This window comes from Wyeomyia smithii, chromosome 3 (assembly GCF_029784165.1).
Source record: "Wyeomyia smithii strain HCP4-BCI-WySm-NY-G18 chromosome 3, ASM2978416v1, whole genome shotgun sequence".
Lineage (NCBI taxonomy): Eukaryota > Metazoa > Arthropoda > Insecta > Diptera > Culicidae > Wyeomyia > Wyeomyia smithii.
Window position 1 is genome coordinate 206,823,500 of NC_073696.1, and position 20,684 is coordinate 206,844,183.

At 40.3% G+C, this 20,684-nt stretch overlaps 1 protein-coding gene across 1 annotated transcript; it reads left to right on the plus strand.

The window, feature by feature from the left end:
• Window positions 1-18,541: 18,541 nt before the first annotated feature.
• LOC129729025 (uncharacterized) lies at window positions 18,542-19,465 on the plus strand. The gene has a single exon (XM_055687501.1). The coding sequence runs from the start codon at window positions 18,542-18,544 to the stop codon at window positions 19,463-19,465; it is 924 nt and encodes a 307-aa protein (XP_055543476.1).
• Window positions 19,466-20,684: the final 1,219 nt, after the last annotated feature.

A 20,684-nucleotide genomic window follows, 5' to 3' on the forward strand; every position in this document is an offset into this window, starting at 1 on the left:
GTAAGTAAGTAAGTAAGTAAGTAAGTGAGTGAGTAAGTAAGTAAGTAAGTAAGTAAGTAAGTAAGTAAGTAAGTAAGTAAGTAAGTGAGTGAGTAAGTAAGTAAGTAAGTAAGTAAGTAAGTAAGTAAGTAAGTAAGTAAGTAAGTAAGTAAGTAAGTAAGTAAGTAAGAAGGTAAGTAAGTATTAGGTACTTTTTTGAGATATTTAATATTTGAGACAATTTGTAAAATTTTACACAGGAAAAAAATTTTTTTCGCAGTGTATTCATTTTCAATAGTCCTCCATTTTTATTACCTACAACTTTGCTGAAGACACTATTTAAATCAAACAAGTCGTTTTTCTGATATAGAAATTTTTATCTATCAGTCGCCATTTTGAATATGCCCATTTGAAGCAGCAGTCGCTATACTACATGAAGAACTGATATCATGAAATGACTTCTTTATCAGGAAGGAACAACTATGAAAAGTTTCAGCGAAATCGGAAATGGCCGATCAGGATCGATGTTCGAAGTAGCATGGAATGGCTCAGTAAGTAAGTAAGTAAGTAAGTACAGTCGAATCTCTTTATAGCGACATCGCAAGGGACTGTCGTTATAGCGGAATGTCGCAATAATACGAAGAATGAACAGAAGGTACCGATGAGAATGTCGTTATGGATTCAGCAATGTTGTTACAGAGAGATTCGACTGTACTATTGTCGCAACAAAGAATGACAAGTATTAGTTTTGGTATGCCGTTGAAGAGGAATGTCGTGATAGCGAAATGTCGCAATAAAACGAAGAATTTTAGTATCAAACAGGAGGGACTATTGAGAATGTCGCTATAGCGAGATTTGTCACTATAAAAAGTGTCGTTATAGAAGGATTCGACTGTAATGCAATATTGCTCTCTCAATGTCGTCGGCCTCTATTCGGGTCTTTGCTGTATATTATCTTTGCCAGTCGCTCATCCGCCACAACCCGTTTACTAGTTTGCCACCGAGGATTGTTTATAGGATGATTCTAAGCACATGCCAATCGGCTTCTGTTCACGGATCATGTCCGTAGAGTGCCACCGAGAGGATCAGCGTACAGTAGAGCACAAATTTCGTGCGGATCGGTGAGCTACGGCTGATTGTACGATCCGAAACGGGCCCTGTTTGCTGCCGCAATCCGTCTATTTACCTTGCGGGTCACCTCGTCATCACACGTTACGAGTGTACCAAGATAAGGAAATTCATCAACCACTTCGAAAATTCCTATCCATCACAACTGCTGCTCCGTAGGACTACCTCGCACTCTACCAGTCACCATGTATTTCATTTTGCCAGTGTTTATGGTAAGTCTAATTGTCGCAGTTTTTTTTTCTGAAAACCGTAAAGGGGTCTTTTACAGCTCTACAATTATTACTGATGGTATCGAAGTCATCCATGAAGCCTAGAAGCATGTGAGACTTTGTGATGATGGTGCTGCTCCTCTGCACACCTGCCCTTCTTCGTATAGCACCTTCCATGGCTATGTTAAATGGCATGTTCGAGCCCGTATACTTGCTCCAAACGTCTTCGAAAATTCTCTTGCTGTTCTGACGCTCCTTGTGAAACCGTCGAGAGCCGCATTCACCAGCTTAATCATTTCTGTTGCGTTCAGGCATAACCTGTCAAAACGTGTAGCGTTCACTGAATCGTACGCTGCCTTGAAATCTGAAAACAGATAAAGTGTCTTCAAGTTGTGCTCTTGAAACTTGTTGATGTCAGTCACGAGGTGAACAACTGATCCGCTGTGGATCGTTCCATTCGAGAACCGCACTGGTATTCACCAACAAAGGCTTCCTGCAACGACCTCAGTCTATAAAACACGATACGGGAGCGCAATTTAGGTAGTTTTTCTCTGTGTATAATAAACAGAAGGTCTAGTTCCGATACGGAATGTAGCTTTGCTTTTTTCTTTTTAAAATAGGTACTACAGCTGGCTATTTTCCTGGCCGCGTACCTAGTGAGCTAGCTTAAATCATTGTCGTTACCATTGATGGGGCGAAAGAATCCATCCCGTCCGTCTTGTGCGTTCATATCTCCGACAAAGATCTTCATGTCGTGATCTGGTTACTCTCCATACGTTCACTCTTCATAGAACTCTTCCTCTATGTTGTTTATCGTTTGTCGACTCGTACACGTTGTGATCTTAAATACGCATAGACGATCATTACTCACTTATTATTATACTGGGTCGCTGCATTTGGTTCTCTAGTAGCACGAAACCGACGCGTGTACTGTATAGTAGATGTGAAACTTGAAAGAAGTGCCCACGGTCGGGTTTACCGGCCGGAATCTACGTTCTCCGGTTTGTTGGTTGACGTTGTTGTATGGCTGCTACCTCCACATTTATTTTTTGCAGGTCGAGTAGTGTCTCTACTGAGTGCTAACTGGATTTCCGTATCACAGTAAGTTTTTTTTCCGCGTCTATTTTCACGCGGATTTCCCAGAAAAGCCATTTTCATGCATCATGTTTGTATTAGTTTTTCATTTTCTAATCGTTTATTTGAAATGTCAGATGAGTTTATTTAATCTAATTAGGGTAATCGCTCCATCATTCATCTCAACAGCTAGCTGCACCTATATTCATCTTATTTCTCTCATTTGTCCAATTTGCTGTCAAATTTCTACAAATTTTTTAAAGTAAATTTATTTGCCCCTCGTTTTTGTCAAGTGGTTGAAAGTTTTACGTTGGAAATATGGTAAAATTTGAAGATAATTTGATCAAAAAGGCGTGATGAGATGAATATAGGTACTGAGATGAATATGGGAGCGATTACCCTACTGAATATTACTGATTTGGCCTAAGCTTTATATATTTTTTCTTGGTTTACAGCTCGATTCGCATGCGGGAATATTGCTATTGATTCTTTTTCGATAGAGTTTGGCAGAAATGATTGAAAAAGTGAAGTAAATAAATTTTTTAACGCGGATTTTGGAATTCACGCGGTTTTTTTTTTACGTACCACGTTTCCTCCGCATAAAAAACACTTTAGTGTACATTTGTTGTAGCCTGCTCTTTTAAAAAGGCTAGCACGACTTATTATTATGTTTCAGGATGTGCTCTTTGAACAATTTGCTAGCGGTTCATTATAGCAAAGCAAAGCATAGCCTTGGTGCTACATTCCGGCTCGTAACTTGATCTTCTGTTTATAATTACACAGACTTCGCAGCCAACTGTTTAATGTACAGGACAATTGCGGGGCTAGCGCTAAGATCCTACTGACACTAACAGTCTCTCCCGAGCCGAGACTCGAACCTACGGCAACTGGCTTGTTAGGTCAGTATCGAATCTCGAAACCAACTGAAAGGTTGGCGTTTCATTATATTGGATCGGAATACTGATTACGAGTAGTCTAGGATTTTTCCATATCTGAGGACTTTCAAAGGCTTGAACATTAAATGCAGAATTTTTATTTCAAGAAATATATCTCTTTCTGTTCAACATATTTAGTTCATCTAACAGGCAACACTTTAAATTGAATTTGTTTGCTATCATATAACACTGCTCTTTCGATTTCATCAACATTCGTTTCTAAATTCGCTCGGTTTTGCTCGCTATTTCTATTTCCCTTTGATCAAGCTTCTTCAAAAGAATTCGGAAATTCGGAAATCGGGGATAACGGAAATTTTATTATAGGAAGGGCATTGAAAACATAATTCTCATATGTGTCCTGAATGCATGAACTCAATTTATTTGATTTTTTCCTAGATAGGGCAATCAAGTGTCATATCTGTTACAGTTTATTTGGGCCATAACTTTGTAAAAAATGAATCGGAAAAAAACTTATTTCGTTGAATTTCCACAGTTTCACATAAACAAGCATTAGTCTCATGTATAATTGCCTTGAGAAAATATTTTAACCATGTTTTGTTTGTTTTTGCTTATCATGAATTTAAATTGTATCCAACAAAAAATAAAACGATATCATCATTTCGCCAAATTCACGGTGAAATTTTTTTGACCGTGAATAAATCGAAAAAGGACTGTAATCGGTTATGTTATACTATTTGCGATGTTATGGTATTTTTCCGTAGTTTACATCGATTTTGTTTTTTTTTCTTCACATAACATTTATTTGACACGGCACAAATACAATTTAATGTTTAACGGCGCCAATTATATCTGATGACTTAAAAACTAAAGCAAATTTTTTATCCTCGCTGCCGACTACGAGCTGAAATTAAGTCTAACTTAAAACTAACATGGGATTTCCAATCAGTGTTTTGTTGTTCAATGGTCGTCTGATAATCGTCGAATGGCATGTATGGATTCGTTCTGCTGAGCCACGATGTCGTGAGTTGGGACAGAGGCTCGTAGTCCTTGGGTCCTGGTTCTGTTGTGCGGGGTCTGGTTGCTGGTTTTGTGCTTAAGGTTCAAACGTGTTCTTGTCGTTTTGTTGGGTGTAGACGGAGGGGAACGGGACTAGACTGGGGCGTGGATGGATTTCAGGAAAACGTATATAAGGGACATGTAGGATAGGTCACGGCTCGCCAAGACATCACGAACAGGAACAGCCGGCTGTCTACCCTCGGCCTGCAGGGAAGCTATTAATTTAGACCTGGCGTCACGGTGTACAGGGCATGACCAAACCACATGCTCTATGTCGTGATAACCTTCACCACAGGCACAGATACCACTTTCCCCGAGCCCAACACGACGGAGGAGCGCGTCAAATCTATAGTGATTGGACATAAGCCGGGACATCACGCAAATGAAATCCCGACCTACATCCAACCCCTTGAACCACGGGTTCGTCGATACTTTGGGGATTATGGAATGTAACCACCTTCCCAATTCCCCTCTGGTCCAAGCATTTTGCCAACTGATGATCGTATTCTGACGTACAAGTGCGAAAAATTCATTAAAGGCAATTGGTCTTTCATAAATATCATTTACATCGATTTATAGTCTCCCGTATGTTACAACTTAGAGTTTTCTTAGCTCAGCTTCCGATCGTATGCTCCTCTGCGATGTGGCCTACGATTTCTGTGAACAACTCATTCATCGTCATTCATCGATTTAGGCATTTTCAGTGGCGTTTAAATATTTTATTTATTTCGAAATTTGACATTGAATGTCCAAAATAAAATTTTCTTCTCTTGATTTCTACCCTGTCTCATTCTTTTGAAACAAAACGGAGAAAACTAAAACTACTGAAACCTAGCACTAGTAGCGTCGATGTTGAATGAGCAGTACTTTTTGATTCGAACCGCCTCGAGGTGTAAGACCTTTATTAAAATATCACAGCAGACATATTAACGTGTTGTCAATCAGTTGCTTTCTTTATAATTTAGACAACGTTCTCTGTTGGTAAAATCTGACACATTCCAGAATGGTTCTATCTAGCAACAATTTATTCGGACATGGATTTCAATTACACACATTGAGCAAACGGTCGGTATCTAGAACGGTTCTGTTATTGTGACCAGAGATGCCAGATGTTTTAAGCGATACAGTTGACTTAAAGGCCGAATAATCTGCTTGAAATTCGGAAAAAAATTCTATGAAAAACAGCATATTAATAAAAATCTACACATCTAAAAATGTATGTTTTGCAGACAAAAAAAACAACTGGTATTACTGGTTGAGACAAGAGGAACTCCGGTACTGTCTTCCAAATAGAATTGTTCTTTTCAACTATTGCGATAAGCAAACGGATTGTGTACAGTTGAAAATGGATTGAAAGATAGAAAATGAATCCGTTAGCTTTGATCCAACTAGCTTTCAATTTAATTAAAATTGAACATCTATTTTTGAACACTGAGTCGCTACTGGCCAAAGTTGATGTTCAAGCAAAAAAAGAAAAAAAAAGAATCGATACAGAATGATTTGGGATCGAATATCACAATCATTAATCTATTTGAATCATGCTAAAACTACTGGAAATTAATTGCTGCTGAAACACGATGTGACATTCAATTCCGGGACGAGTCGTGTCAGCCCTTTTCATTCTGTTGTCGGCCCCTTCAACCGGAACTTTTAATATTAGGAAATCGGAATCGGGTTGTCCGTCGCTTTCAGTCAGAAGAGCCTCTCCAGAAGGCAACGTCCAATAACAGAATAACAGTTGATTATTTGAGATTTGATAAATGATATCCGGCAGGTACCAGCCGGTCTGTCTCTGTCTCTCTTTCTTTCGCTTCCACCTAGAACCTGGCCGAACGTCGGCAGGGCTATTGGCTTGTTCAAACAAACCCGCAAAGGGATCAAGAGTCAAGAGGACCTGCCCGGTGTTTCATGAGATGATACGGAAATGAACAATCTCGGGCCAGTTCGCAAACTGGGACCATTTTTCACAGGCCGGCAACAAAGGATTAGGGATGACTCGGGCTGTAGGCTGTTGCAAACCAAATGAAACACTTTGCCTTTTACGGCAGTTCAAGTTTCAATCTAATCTTACGGAGAACAGTCTTTGCTTGCGTGGTTGAAAGTTTTTTTTAACTATTTTAGTCTTCAAGTTGAAGTTACACAATAGTTTAACAAAAAATCTGCAAAATCACTCACATGCAAAGAATATAGCAGTAAGACACTTTGATTGCATCAAACGTTGAAGGATTAATTGGTTGGAATAAACAAGAGAAGCAGAAAAAAAAACAGGAAACAGAATGTCGTTGGTTACAAGTTTGCTAGCAATCGCAATGATTTTGTTTCACCAATGGTCTTCGTTTCAATAAATATAAGTTGAACCTGGCGAACGGCAATTACAAGCCTGCCCGGGACACTTTGGGCACAACTCAATCCATGAGCTCACCGTAATCCGCAACTGCGTGGGCGTTTTATATCCCGCTCAATAATCCCAGCAAACGGTCTTTATTGCTCCGAAGCAAATAAATTCTGAAGCCAAACGACAGAGAAACAGACCGCCAACCGCAATGAAAACAACCATCAACACACCAAGAAAATTGGGTCGACCATCATCGGAGCTAGGAAAGACCGCAGCAAACCAGCAGAGATGCGAAAGTTTTATATCGTTTGCTCAATTGACGTTATATTTTTTTTTCGTCATCCACCCACCTTGCACATATTGAAGCCGGAATAGTCGATATTTGCTCGGTCAATAGTTACGTGAGTGGACATCCAGTGGACACACACACCGACCGCTCGTCCATCAAGGTAATCCCGGTGCGATTCCGGCCAAACTAAGTGCAGACCCTATTGAGTTCTAAACTGTGCACAGATTGCCTTGCGGTAAGATCTGCGGGTATCCTCGTAGACTAATCTGCGTGAGGTTGGCCGGTGTCCATTCCGTTATAGTGTTTGTGCTTTTCCTGTGGAAAAGTGTTATTGCCACTTGGGAGTAATATGTGCTGCTCTACTGGATGGCAGGGTTTGACAGGAGCGTTCGTACGGCTGTTAAGTGACATAAAAGAGAAACAAACTGGACTGTGTTTGTGCTTATATAGTGTGTCGGAGTTTGGGAATAGCTATGCAAAGTGTATATAGTAACATTAGTAGCTAATGAGTATTGTTTCTTGCTGTTGGACAATGGGTCAACGCACTTTTGTCGTTCCAATGTAGTTTTTTGTCAATCTTTTATAAATATGTATTACTATTACTATTTACGAACTTCTTGAGTGTACCAAATATCTTGAGCCAGGAATTAGTATAATGACACCATATTCATTAGGGTGGAACAAAAAATGATTATTAGCTGTACATTAGTTTTATTAAAACTATATAGTTGTATATTAGTTGTATTAGTTAGTGTATTAGTATTAAAACTGTGTAACTTTTCAGATCGATCGGTAGAACTATATTTTCGCACCCGATTTTTGAAGTTTTTAAACAATTTTATATGAGCAATTTCCGCTGAGACCGACCCACTATATACATGATAGTATTAAAAATGATTCAAGTTATGTTTCTTGGGAGCTCATGTTGAACAAGTAAAGAAAATGCATTTGGTTGATCAAATTGCTGGACCCCCCGTTAAATGGAAATCATTTATTACAAAAGTTCACATCAATGGACATCGTAATTCTAATTCCCCAACAAACAAAAAACTGGAAATCAATACTTTTTTAAAAATTTTCGTTGTTATTCGAAACTTGGCTCACCAAAATTGTTATAACTCTTGAATTTCTCTATGAAATTACCTAAACCAACAAATCATTAGATACTCGGCAAGCCTAAAATGTGGCACTTTAAATCATATTACTAACTAGTTTCATTGAAGCCAGGATCACATTGACCACACCGGAGCATATTTCAAATACCACCGGGAAAGCCGTCAGTTTTGTGACTTGATTCAGTACATTTGGCACCTCTAATAACCCTTGGAATCATGCATAAATCACAGAAGAGCTTGAGTGCATGGTTCTAAGTCGATTAATGGCAATCGGTATAGATGAGAAATATGTGTCAGTAACATCCAACTAGCCTCAGACCATGTCGGGCTTACCCCAGTCACTGGGTGACGGTGTTACCCCGACAGCACACATTTTTTTAAAAAGAGTATTTCTACAAATTTATCGCTTCAATTTACCTCGATTGAATTCCTGTGATTGCTAACAATACAGGCAATAAATTGCAGAGCAACGAAAAATTATTTTAGTCTTTTCAAATGAATAAAAGCTTAAGTTCCACTCACAAAAAATTACATCCATTCACGCATCAGCTGCAGTAGCGTATGTTTTGTCTATTATTTTGACGTTTGACGTTTCACGGTGGCTTCGATGTGTCTTAAAATATCTAAAATATTAAATACCAACACTTCACATATTCCAAAACACAGTTAATTAGCGTTTTCTAGTAAAATCCTAGGGGTGACGGTCTTACCCTCAGTGCCGGGCTTACCCCCAGTACCCTTAATACGTTATATTCTTCATAGAATATTTCAAATCAACCCACCATTAGAGAGAGGATGAAAAAGATATTCTATTGAAAATTATCAGGCGATTGTGACGCTGTCAACTTTCGTTTTCCAGTCTGCAATACAAAAATAAATTTAACTTCGCGATGCACTTGTCAAGAGGAAGGAATCTTATCGAAACCTCGTTCCTCCAACCAAGACCGCACCATAATTACAATTTTCTGAAGAGAACTATTTATACGTTACTCAGACCAGTTTCATTATGAGAGGGACTTTTTACCTTTGTTATACTAAACAAAGGTTATAAAATCGGTCGAAAAACTCAAAATAGATCCAAGATCCGGAGGGCCGAACCGTATATACCATTCGACTCAGCTCGACGAACTGAGCAATGTCTGTTCGTGTGTATGTGTGTGTGTGTGTGTATGTATGTTGTCTGTATGTATGTGCCGCAAAATACTAACGCACCTTTCTTACAGAACGCAATATCCGATTTTAATGATCTTATATGCAAACGAAAGCTACTGTGCTCCCCCAGAATGCTACCGAGTGGATTTTTGATTAGTGGCTTAGATTTTAAAATATCGATCAAAGAGTATTTTTTATATGAGACATTTAACTTTTAAGGCAAAATTAATGGCACGGAGAGCCATGTGTTGTAATCCAATTTACTCAGATCGACGAATTGAACAATTTATGTATGTTTGTGTATGTGTGCCTATATGTATGTATGTGTAAATATGTTGTTTATATATGTAGTATATCAAAATCGACTCAAAAAAGAAAAATAACAAAAATAACATTCTTTTTATAGAACGCTCATTCCGATTTTGATGTTCGCATGCTCAAATGAAAGCCCCAGAGTTCCTTGAAAATCATACTGAGTGTGATCTTGTATTTGTTGCTTGAACTGTAGAATTTTGACCAAAGTATATTTTAGTCATGGGATATTTTACTTTCTGGATAATTTTTCTCTCTCACTGCTCTTTCTCCTTCTCTATCCCTCTTTTTTCGTATCGCTATTTATTTTTCAAAGGAAATCAACAATCATGGACAACTTTTCATAATCTTTACACTCTTCGTAGTGCGTCTTAACTGCTGTAAATAAATTACCCTTTAGCTTTTTCTTGAAAATTTGAACCCGATTTTACAAGAAACTGTAATGCTTACTTAGCTCCTTTTCTCGCTTTCGAAGCTTCCGTCCTCACTTCTTATAAAATATATACTAAATTGTACGTTGAACCTAGATTTGCAAAGAGTAAGAAACATTTACAGCTTTCGGGAGCCAAGCATTGTAGTAAAATCTGATTCCACAGTGTGCAAATGTAAAACAATTAGCGATGCAGATATTTTGAAAAGCTTTACCAAAGATGTATAGACCTATTTACGTAGGAATGTGTTAGTGCCACCCGTTGATAAAAATACAAATAAATCACTGTTTTGTTTGCAATGCTACGTTCTGAACTGCTGGAAAATTTTTCGGGTGAACACTTATTTTATGTTTTAAAATTGCGACCAGGAATTTAAAGTAGCTGATGAACGTAATCGGCAAAATAAGGAAAAAGTGTTGAAGCAACTCTACATGGCTATACACGTTTACTAGTGTGCGCAGGTGAAAAGTCACTTATCTCTATGAATGATACAGTATGCTCATGTGAGATATAAATATATATATTGCTTTCTAATTTAAGACTAAGTGCAAACAGAGTATCCATGTTATTCCACTTCTCGTTATCGCAGCAAGATTTAAAAAGTCTTTATTCCGGATTTTTTCACACAGCCTAGGCCTAGGATCGTAGAGAACCTTCATTTTCAGATAATGCATTTGAGATAGAATTGAATTAACAACTTTCATCAATAGCTATATTTTTTTCCTGCATAATTCTGAACTATATTTCGAGAGCAGGTTTGTAGAAGTTTGCTTCAATTCGTAAAAAAACTTGATGCTGATTCATAAATCTAGGTCCTGCGATTTCTGAAAATAAAGCGAATAAGTAGAATCGCATTAAACTAACATACATGTTTGCTGTTCTAGTGTGAAATCAGCATCATTGTTATCTATTACTGTTTCTCCACGTTCGATTATTTCAAAAAAAAAAAAAAAAATTAATTGCTTCCAGCCAGCATTTAAAAATTGGTTTGTGATCGAAAAAATAAGACTCAGGTACTCCACCCGGGCAGGAGAGCATAACAAAATCATAACTCATCAATGACATATTTAGCTATGAGAACTTATCGTGTTTTCCGAAAGATATTCAGGTTTCATACATGGTTATGAAAATATCATAAAACTTTGATATCATATTTCGCTATGCCTTTAATAAGATATTTGAGTTGCTTTTAAAATATCTCATTAAAAGTAAGTTTTTAAGTGTAAATTGTTCGTTATTGATTATTAATAATATATTCAGTTTCCAATATCTGGTTGTGATATTATGATGATATTTTCTCCTGCTCGGTGCTCCTTTTATCAACATTCATATTATTTGCGAAAACCACGTCCAGCTTTAATTCAATGATCGTCTTTGGTAACCTCTCTGAAAACTATCTTTTAAATTCATTTCATTCATTATTGAAATTGGACTTTTGTTGGTATACGATTTGTAATTGACTGGCCTAATATGTATAAAGTAATAGTTAGTATAACAAAGGCTTCTGCACCACTAGGTGGATTAATTCAGGTTTTTTTTGTTAGGATGAAAGTAAGCAGAGATAGCATAGAATTCAGCATGAAGAAAGGGTATGTAGTGGAGAGCCTGAGAATAAACCCACGTTAAAGTTCTTTGACAACCAAAGGGCCTGATTCTATTGAGATTCGAACCCACGACCACCCGCTTATCAAAGCGGACTCTGTAGCCTTGCGGCTACAAAGCTCCCTTATACATTACTGTATAGATTCAAATTTATCCTTCGGGCCTGATATTAGAAAATATCTGATTGCATTGCCTGCCGTGTTGAATCTTGAGCGGATGGTTACTGATATTTTTGTTCTTTTTATGCTTTTATTTCATGATTCTCTTAAATGTTTGGCCAATGATGCTTTAGGGTAGAAGCACCGGTTTTGGCTATGTTATTAATGAGAAATATTTGGCCTGCTTTCTTCGAAAAGTATGTTATTGAATCAGTTCAACGTTGAAATCGGATAAACTCGTCTTCATTTTTCACTAACATTGAGTAAAATAATAAAATTAGGTTATTTTGTTGATACATTTTCCAACTAAAAAACTTCTCTAGGCTCTTATTTTGTCCATAGCATTTCTTAATTGGCCAGTCGCGGCTCCTATTTTGGTCAATTCGCGAAAAAGTTGAATTCACACAGATTTACTACATAATTTGATTTAACCATGTAGATATATTTTATCAGCAGAATATCCTCGTTATTCAACTAATTAACACGCCAATATATCTTTTAATCAAAATAAATAATAATATTATATTCACACATAGCTAACAGTGCAAAGTACTTCGAGCTAGAATTCTATTGAAATTACGTAGGATATTCAATAACACTGCCATCACATCATTGATCTATGTCAATTTTTCTCAATCTCAATCTTTCTTTCATAAGCTTCCGCTTTCTTTTCAATCTTTCTTAAAAAGCTTCCGCTCTTCGCTTTTTTTCACATAGAAACTTATTCGTATTATTTACCAACTATAGTTAATAGTCCGAAGCGTTAGTTTTGGTAAATACAACCGAGGTTACAATTTTGTAAATAATCTGAACAAATAGAGAGCGGATATGTTATACGGAACGGATATATTATATCAAGTAGCGGTACTGTAGTAATACAATCTTTCTTATTTAAAACCAGTTTTGTGTTTTCATGAATCTCATGCGATATCTTATGACAGCCCGAAAAACTTCGTACTTTTCATGTTTTGCATCAATGTTTATACGTTACCATGGATTTGTTTACATATGGCCAATATCAGGATTATGAATTATGGAATTGCTTTGATATGTGGCCAAGAATGGATCATTGGTCGTTTCTGGAAGCTTTTGTTATTTTTGATATTGCAGAGAAAAATCATATCATAATGCCTATTTTTTTTTATCCATGTGCTTTAATAAGTTATGCCTGATGCTTGTAACAAAATTTGCTACAGAAATGTACAAACTTAAACAAGATTATGCTCTCTCAAAAATAGTTTGCAAATTACCTAAACGTTAGACTGTACAGTGAAACTGGGAGAGTATAATTAGTTCCTTTATTAAAAGTAAAATATGCATATTTGTTTGCTACAGTAAGTAATGTATTTGTGGAATAACATCAGCAGTTTCAATAGAAGACTTCGAAATAGGAGTAATTCAAGATACTTCTTCACAAATAATAATTTTATTCTGTCATGGCCAAAACTGGTGCTTTGGCCAAAACCGGCGCTTTTACCCTATATAAACCAATTTTTTCTTGTACTCTGACTGCTGTAGGTTTGGCATTTAAAAAAAAAACTTTTTTGTTTCATGTGCATATTTTTTTTCTTAAGTTGTCACGAATTACGTAGAGCCAAAACACGGACAGCAGTTGGTGAAAATGCATAGAATTCTACCCGTTTTAATATTTAATACGTGTCCAAACTTACTCATCATAAACGGACTCGTTCAAGTGCGTTCTAGTGTACTCTCATCCAGAGTGATTTACCAGCGATTTTGCGTGCGCTATTATGGTTGTGCCCTGTATGACTATTTCGAAACAACAGCAACAGCAGCGATGCTCAAGTTAGAACACATTTGTGGGTTCATGCTAGATGACTCCGTCTACGTTTTTTTTGTACTCCACCAGTTCTGCGAGCTTATAATCGAATCACAATCAAACAACACGTTTGAATTTTTTATTCTAGGTCGAAAGCAAAGCCTTGGTGCTGAACTCCACTAAATAGATATAAATAAACTAATACAGGTTTGCAGGACTAACGCTACCTTCCTACTGACACTAACAGTCTCTCCCACGCCGAGGCATCGTGCCTCGAGACCAACTGGAAGGTTTAATTCTGGATCAATTGTCAATTATTTCATTCACGATTGTTGTATTGAAGGTTCTGTTTGCGAACTAAAAAATCAAGTAATTGAAAAGCTTCGTGCAAAATTATATGGGGATTATTTTTAGAAGCCCAAGTATACAGGGTCTGGCAATTGAACAGCTACATTACTTTACTTACTTATTTTCGTGGTGAAACATCCCTCAGGATTTCACCTGCGTCACAATGTTACGCCAACGTCCTCGGTCTATGGCAGCTTGTCTCCAGTTTCTTGGGAGTCCCACACTTCTAAGATCTTGCTCCTTTTGGTCTAACCACCTAGCTCGTTGTGTACCTCTACATCTTGTACCGGCCGGATTCGAGACTACACCATTTTTGCGGGATTGTTGTCCGGCATTCTTACAACATGTCCGCCCAGTGTACCCTTCCAGCTTTCGCGATTTTCTGGATACTGGGTTCGTCGTAGAATTGCACCAGCTCGTGGTTTATCCTTCGCCTCCATACGCCATCCTCACATACTCCGCTGAAGATAGTCCTTCTCGAGCATTGTCCATATCACGTGCCCATAGAGGACTACTGGTCTCACAAGCGTCTTGTACATGGTGCATTTGGTACGAGGGCGAAGTTTACCAGACCTCAAAGTCTTGTGGAGTCCGTAGTAGGCACGACTTTCAGCTACAATACGTCCCCGGATTTCTCTGCTGCAGTTGTTGTCTGACGTTATCAAAGATCCGAGGTATAAAAATTCGTCAACCACCCCGAACTCGTCTCCGTCAATTATTACGCTACTAACTACATATACAAGCCTTATCACGCTCGGTTCCTCCTGCTAGCAGATACATGGTCTTTGACGTATTCACTTTCAATCCAACCTTTTCTGCTTCACGTTTCAGTTTGGTATACTGTTCAGCAACCGCCTGGAACGTCCTTCCGACAAAGTCCACGTCGTAAGCGAAGCAGATAAACTGGGTGAATTTATTGAAGACAGTGCCCCGCATGTTAAATGCCGCACGTTTCATCACACCGTCAAGTACAACGTTGAACAGGAGGCAGGAAAGACCATCAAACGGGCTTGATAACGCACCCGAAATCTTCACACAGCACTGTACACCATCCGTCGTGACCTTGATCAGTCTTGCTAGTTTCGCAGGGAAACCATTTTCGTCCATGATTTTTCATAGCTCTACACGGTCGATGGTATCGTATGCGGCCTCGAAATCGATGAACAGGTGGTGCGTGGGGACTTGGTATTCGCGACACTTTTGGAGGATCTGCCGCAGCCTGAAGATTCGTCCGTTGTCGATCGCCCACCCACAAAACCGGCTTGATAACTTCCAACAAACCTCCCCCCTAGCGGCGAGAGACGGCGGAAGACGATCTGGGAGAGCACTTTGTAGGCTGCGTTAAGAATCGTGATCGCTCGATAGTTCTCACATTCCAACTTGTCTCGCCTTTCTTGTATACTGGGCATATTACTCCCTCCTTCCAATCCTCCGGTAGCTGCTCTGTATTCCTGGTCCTGACTATCACCTGGTGCAGACAGGAAGCCAACCTATCCGAGCCCTGTTCGATAAGCTCCGCTGCGATGCCATCTTTTCCAGCTGATTTGTTGTTCTTGAGCTGCTTGATGGCATCCTAAACTTCACCTATCGTAGGGGTCGGAATGTCTCCCTCATCCGCTGTGCTGACGAAGTCGTTCCTCCTGCCGTTTTGGTCCTCTGCCTCTGCGCCATTCAGGTGTTTATTGTAGTGCTGCTTCCACCTGTCGACCACCTCACGTTCATCCGTCAAGATTCCTTCATCCGGCTTGTGGCACTAAGCTGGCGTGGGATGCGTTCAGTTTCTTGTAGAACTTACGTGTTTCTTGAAAACAATACAGCTGTTCCATTTCCTTACACTCCATCTCTTCCAGGCGGCGCTTTGTGTCGCGGAACAGATGAGTCTGCTATCTTCGCTCCAGTTTATATCGCATCACGTTTTGACGGGATCCTTGCTGCGGCATCAATGCCCGCGCTGCATTCTTCTCGTCTAGAATCGTCTGACACTCCTCGTCGAACCAGCCGTTATGTCGATTCCTCTCGACGAACCCTATGGCACCTTTCGCTGCGCTGTTAATGGCTACATTTACATTACTCCAGCAGTCCTCTAGAGGGGCTTCGATGAGTTCACCCTCTTCCGGCAATGCTGCCTTAAGGCTTTGCACGTATTCAGTAACGACTTCGGGAAATTTGAGTCGTCAAGGTCATACCATTGCGAGTGACGGTAGCGGATGTTGACAATCGAAAGTCTTTGGTGCATTTTGACCATCAGAAGATAGTGGTCAGAATCGACGTTTGCGCCACGGTAGGTTCGGACGTCGATAATATCCGAGAAGTGCCTTCCATCAATCAAACGTGATCGATTTGTGATTCGGTCTGTTGTGGTGATCTCCAGGTGTACCGATATGATAAGATATGCTGGAAGTATGTGACACGTATGGCCATGTTCTTGGAGGCGGCGAAGTCAATTAGTCGAAAGCCGTTTTCGTTCGTTAGCCGGTGAGCGCTGTACTTCCCAATAACCAGCCTAAATTCCTAATCCTGGCCTACCTGAGCGTTAAGATCTCCGATAACGATTTTGACGTCATGTTTTGGGCAGCTATCGTATGCACGCTCCTAAGTACTTCCTAAGTGAGGGCTGTGCACGTTATTTATGTTCACGTTGAAGAAACGGCCTCTATTTCTCAACTTGCGCATTCTGTTGTCGATTGGCCACCACCCAATCACGCGCTTCTGCATTTCACCCATCACCATAAAAGCTGTGCCCAGAGCGTGTGTGTTGCCGCAGTTCTGATAGATGGTATAACCATCTTTGTACGTATGTATCGATGCATTTCCTCTACCGCCGGAATATGGTTAGCGCGCCAATGGTCGCGTCGCACCTTCCCCCTTAGCTATGGCTGGATTGGCAACATTGCACAGGTTACGCCAATTAGACGCTCATGTTGGCGGAACGTTTTCTCTACCGTCGAAGTATAGTTTAGGTGCGAAGATCGCGTCCCACCTCTTAGCCATTGTCGAATGACAACATTGCCCAGGTAGCAAGCAACCAGTTGCTCACCATTTGAAGTTCAATTACTCTAGTTATTGCCCAGAATTCAAAAAGATGCTTTTGGCAAGTGGGTCTAGGTCGTCAATTCGAAAAAACTTTGTAGCAAGTTTCTCCGATGCGATCACTATAGTCAAGACGGCAACTCCAAATACCGTTGCCGCTCGATCAGGTAGTTCTGTTTTCTTTACGATTACGGTAGGTACAATAGAAACTCCTCAGCAGTCTGTTCAAAATTCGATGGCCACAATCTACGTGGCCAATATTCTAACATGTTCGAGGGAGGTGCACATATTTTCGACTGGTATCGGTGAAAGATTGCAATGAGCGGTTGCACACGGAGAGAGCGCTTATGGACAGCGGATCACAAACAAATCTTATTCCGAGCGGTTATACCAGCTTCTGAAACTATACCCAGAAAAAGAGTTAGTGAGCCGATTTCTGGATTCGGCAACGCGTGGGATCAGATAAACGGTTTTGTATCCGCCAAAATCAGTCCTCGAATCACGAACTATTCGAGTGAATTTCCTGGTGATCAAAAAGGTTAGGGAGGACCAACCGTTCACAACAATTCCGAGCGCTCGGCGGCGCCGTCAACGAACGTCGACGGGATGCTGATTGAGTCGGCTCGATCAGTCGACGGAAAGAAGAAATGGTCGGCGTGCGACCAGACCGAACCAAGCGCCAAAAACATTATTTCGAGTAATTGGCGATCGAAGTTTACTCACCCCGTAAGCTTACTGCAAGCTGCTTCAGAGAACCTTTGTTATAATACCATTTTAGACTGTTCAAATGATTTAGTTTTTTCATGAAAGATTGATTATCAATTTTACCATCCACTAGTGTTTAAAACTCAATTTTCAAACAAATGGCGCTTGGTTCGGTCTGGTTGCACGCCGACCAAATGTCAAAAAACCAAATACCCAATAGTCATTATTCGCTGTCCGTGAAAAGTGAAGGCACCATTATATTTCCTTTATCTGCAAAATTTTGCACGTTAAATAATTATCAAATCGCAAATCTAATTATCTAAACCGCCAAAACTTAAACCAACCAGAAGATATTGCAAGTAAGCGTAAATTTAATTTTAGTACTTTATAAACTGCAAACTTAAAACTGATGTGAAAATTGTAGGTTACAGTTTTACAAAATAACGCGGCTAACGATAAGACTTCTACCGTTTCTCAAAGGTTCTTACACTAAAATTGTAAATACAATTAATACCAGCTATAAAGGTTAAAATAAAATAATTTTCTTGAATTTAGCTTGAAGCTAACGCTACAAAAAAGGTGTTTGCTCTCGGAACTGTGTACATAACCTCCCACCCCCACAAATCTTCAAGAATTTTATACGGGGTCAGAAATGGAGAAACATCGTAATTCCGCCGGTTACAGCAACAAGTCCTGTACCCATCCTGACACGGACGATGATAAATGGGTGGCCTGCGATTCTTGCAAATTATGGGAGCATTTCGGGTGTTCAGGCGTGGACGAATCTGTCAAAAGTCTGGCTTACTTCTGTAACGAGTGTCGAATTAAAAATCCCTCGCTATCCAGAAGCCCTTCGTCGATTGAGGAAAAGAAGGCACTTATGGGAGAAGAGGCCACCATCCGGCAGAGACATGACAGCTGCAGGAAGAGAAAATCTTTCAGATGAAGCAACAGCAAATTCGACAGGAGTCGCTGGAGAGAATGCAGTTAATTATTCGACAAATGAGTGAGTGTGGCAGCAAGACTGGATCGGTTCACGATCCCAATCGAAAGGTGTCCGACTGGCTGACCGAGATTCATTCCGATGTATTCGATACCGAATCGGAAAGCGGAAAAGCCGACCCTCTACCGGAACTGAAACCACCGGTTCCTGTCATTTATCACCTGAATCCCGACTGTGCAAACCCTTCAGATCAATATCCGAATCCGTCAACTCCGCCCGGAGTACCGAAACCAATCGATCAAGCTTCTAATTGTACGGCACAGCCGGGACTACCGTTAACTACGCCTAGCGTTTCGATACCATTGGGATCATCACCGTTACCAAAAAGCCTGCCGCCAATATCGGAGGTTCTGCCGGGAATTTCAAAGCCACCGAGACAACAACCGGTCTCTGATAAACCTCCGATTCCGCGGCGATCGCTGGACAATCCGGGCCTGAGCGATCAACCAGCCACTATGACAGATAAACCATGCCAACGGAACCGCAAAGACTTCCTCAGCCATCTGACTACCCAGTTCCGAGTGCTCCGAATCCATGGAATTCGCTATCTACCGATGTCATGGTGGCCACCGGGGTTCCCTTCGCCATTCGTACAACGTCCGGCACCACCCGCTATTTCAAATCCATTGGGACAGCAAAAGAACTCGGTGGCAGATAATCTTCCGGCTAATCCATCGGGCCCAGTTAAAAATCCATCGCCAAACCGTCCATTAACGATTCCGAGATTACCGCCTAAAAGAGATAGACCAACTGACCCTTCATCGATACCACCGAGTCGACCTGCATGTCCAACGCCAAGTGTGGTATCCGCCGGAATCCCAGGCACAGTCCAAACCCGAATCCACTACGTTCGATCCTACTGATCCACCATGCCTCCCGATACCTCACCCATCGCCAAGCGTACCTTGTCCGCATCGACTAGATGCAAGCAAAATGGCAGCCAGACAGGTAATGGGCAAGGAATTACCACACTTTTCTGGCAATCCGGAAGATTGGCCGATATTCATATGCAGCTTCGAACAAACAACAGCTGCATGTGGGTATTCAGATGCAGTAAACCTCATAGGTTTACAACGATGCTTGAAGGGACACGCTTTCGAGTCTGTCCGAAGTAGACTGATACTCATCAAGAGATTCATCGATACACAGTGCCAAAACACGATAGACTCGAGACGGTAGTGGAATTTGGACTGACCGTTCAAAATCTCATGGATCATCTGAAGGCGGCGAATCAATTTCTACACCTGTCCAACCCGTTATTAATGCAGGAGTGTTGTCTATGCAACGAAAGGAAACACTTTCCAAATTTATAACCTTATATTTTCGACGGAAGATTAAAAATTTCCTACAATCAATATTTTGTAATTAATTCTAATATTTCAATGTTTAGTGTACACTCACGTTTGTAGGTTTCCTGCGTTCAAATTGGGTTCTAACGGCTAGTAATTGGCAACGTTTCTGCACACGCGGAATCTGGTGAATAGTTTTAACTATTACAGTAACTACCCGTACTAACTATTACAGCAACTACCCGTACTAATTATAATAAGCCGAACTTTTAGAGCCGTTCTATTTTAACTGTTAATTTTAATCTAATTTTTAAGCTTCTGACTACTGTGTCCTTTCACTGCGATGAGCTTTTGAGGAATGATCATATTGTGTGTAGCTTGTCAGTTCGCCCTTGCAGAGATAATTCACTCCGTCAGAACAATGTAGGTGAGGGTAATTCAGCAGCCAATGTGTTTAAAGTAGGTGCGGTGTCACTCAGAGTGTGCGCAACAGTCCCCCCGGGTGGTTGGACCCTGATCCAATCCACTCTCGTTTGCACCTACGTCCAATACCGCCAGTTTAACGGCAGGTCGTTCATATATGCCGGAATTAGTTTGTACTGTCGCTGATCTGACCTGACCGTCCATTGATAACTTAGTATTGATTACTCGACCTCTAGGCCAGCAGTTTCTCGGGAGACTTGGGTCCACGATGATTACCTCGTCACCTATCTGAATAGGGCGCACCGGTTTAAACCACTTAGACCGGCGAGTAATTTCTGGTAGATATTCGTTTAGCCATTTCCGCCAAAAG

Coding starts and splice junctions, on each gene's coding strand:
- LOC129729025 (XM_055687501.1), top strand. CDS start 18,542: ATGAAGCAACAGCAAATTCGACAGGAGTCGCTGGAGAGAATGCAGTTA.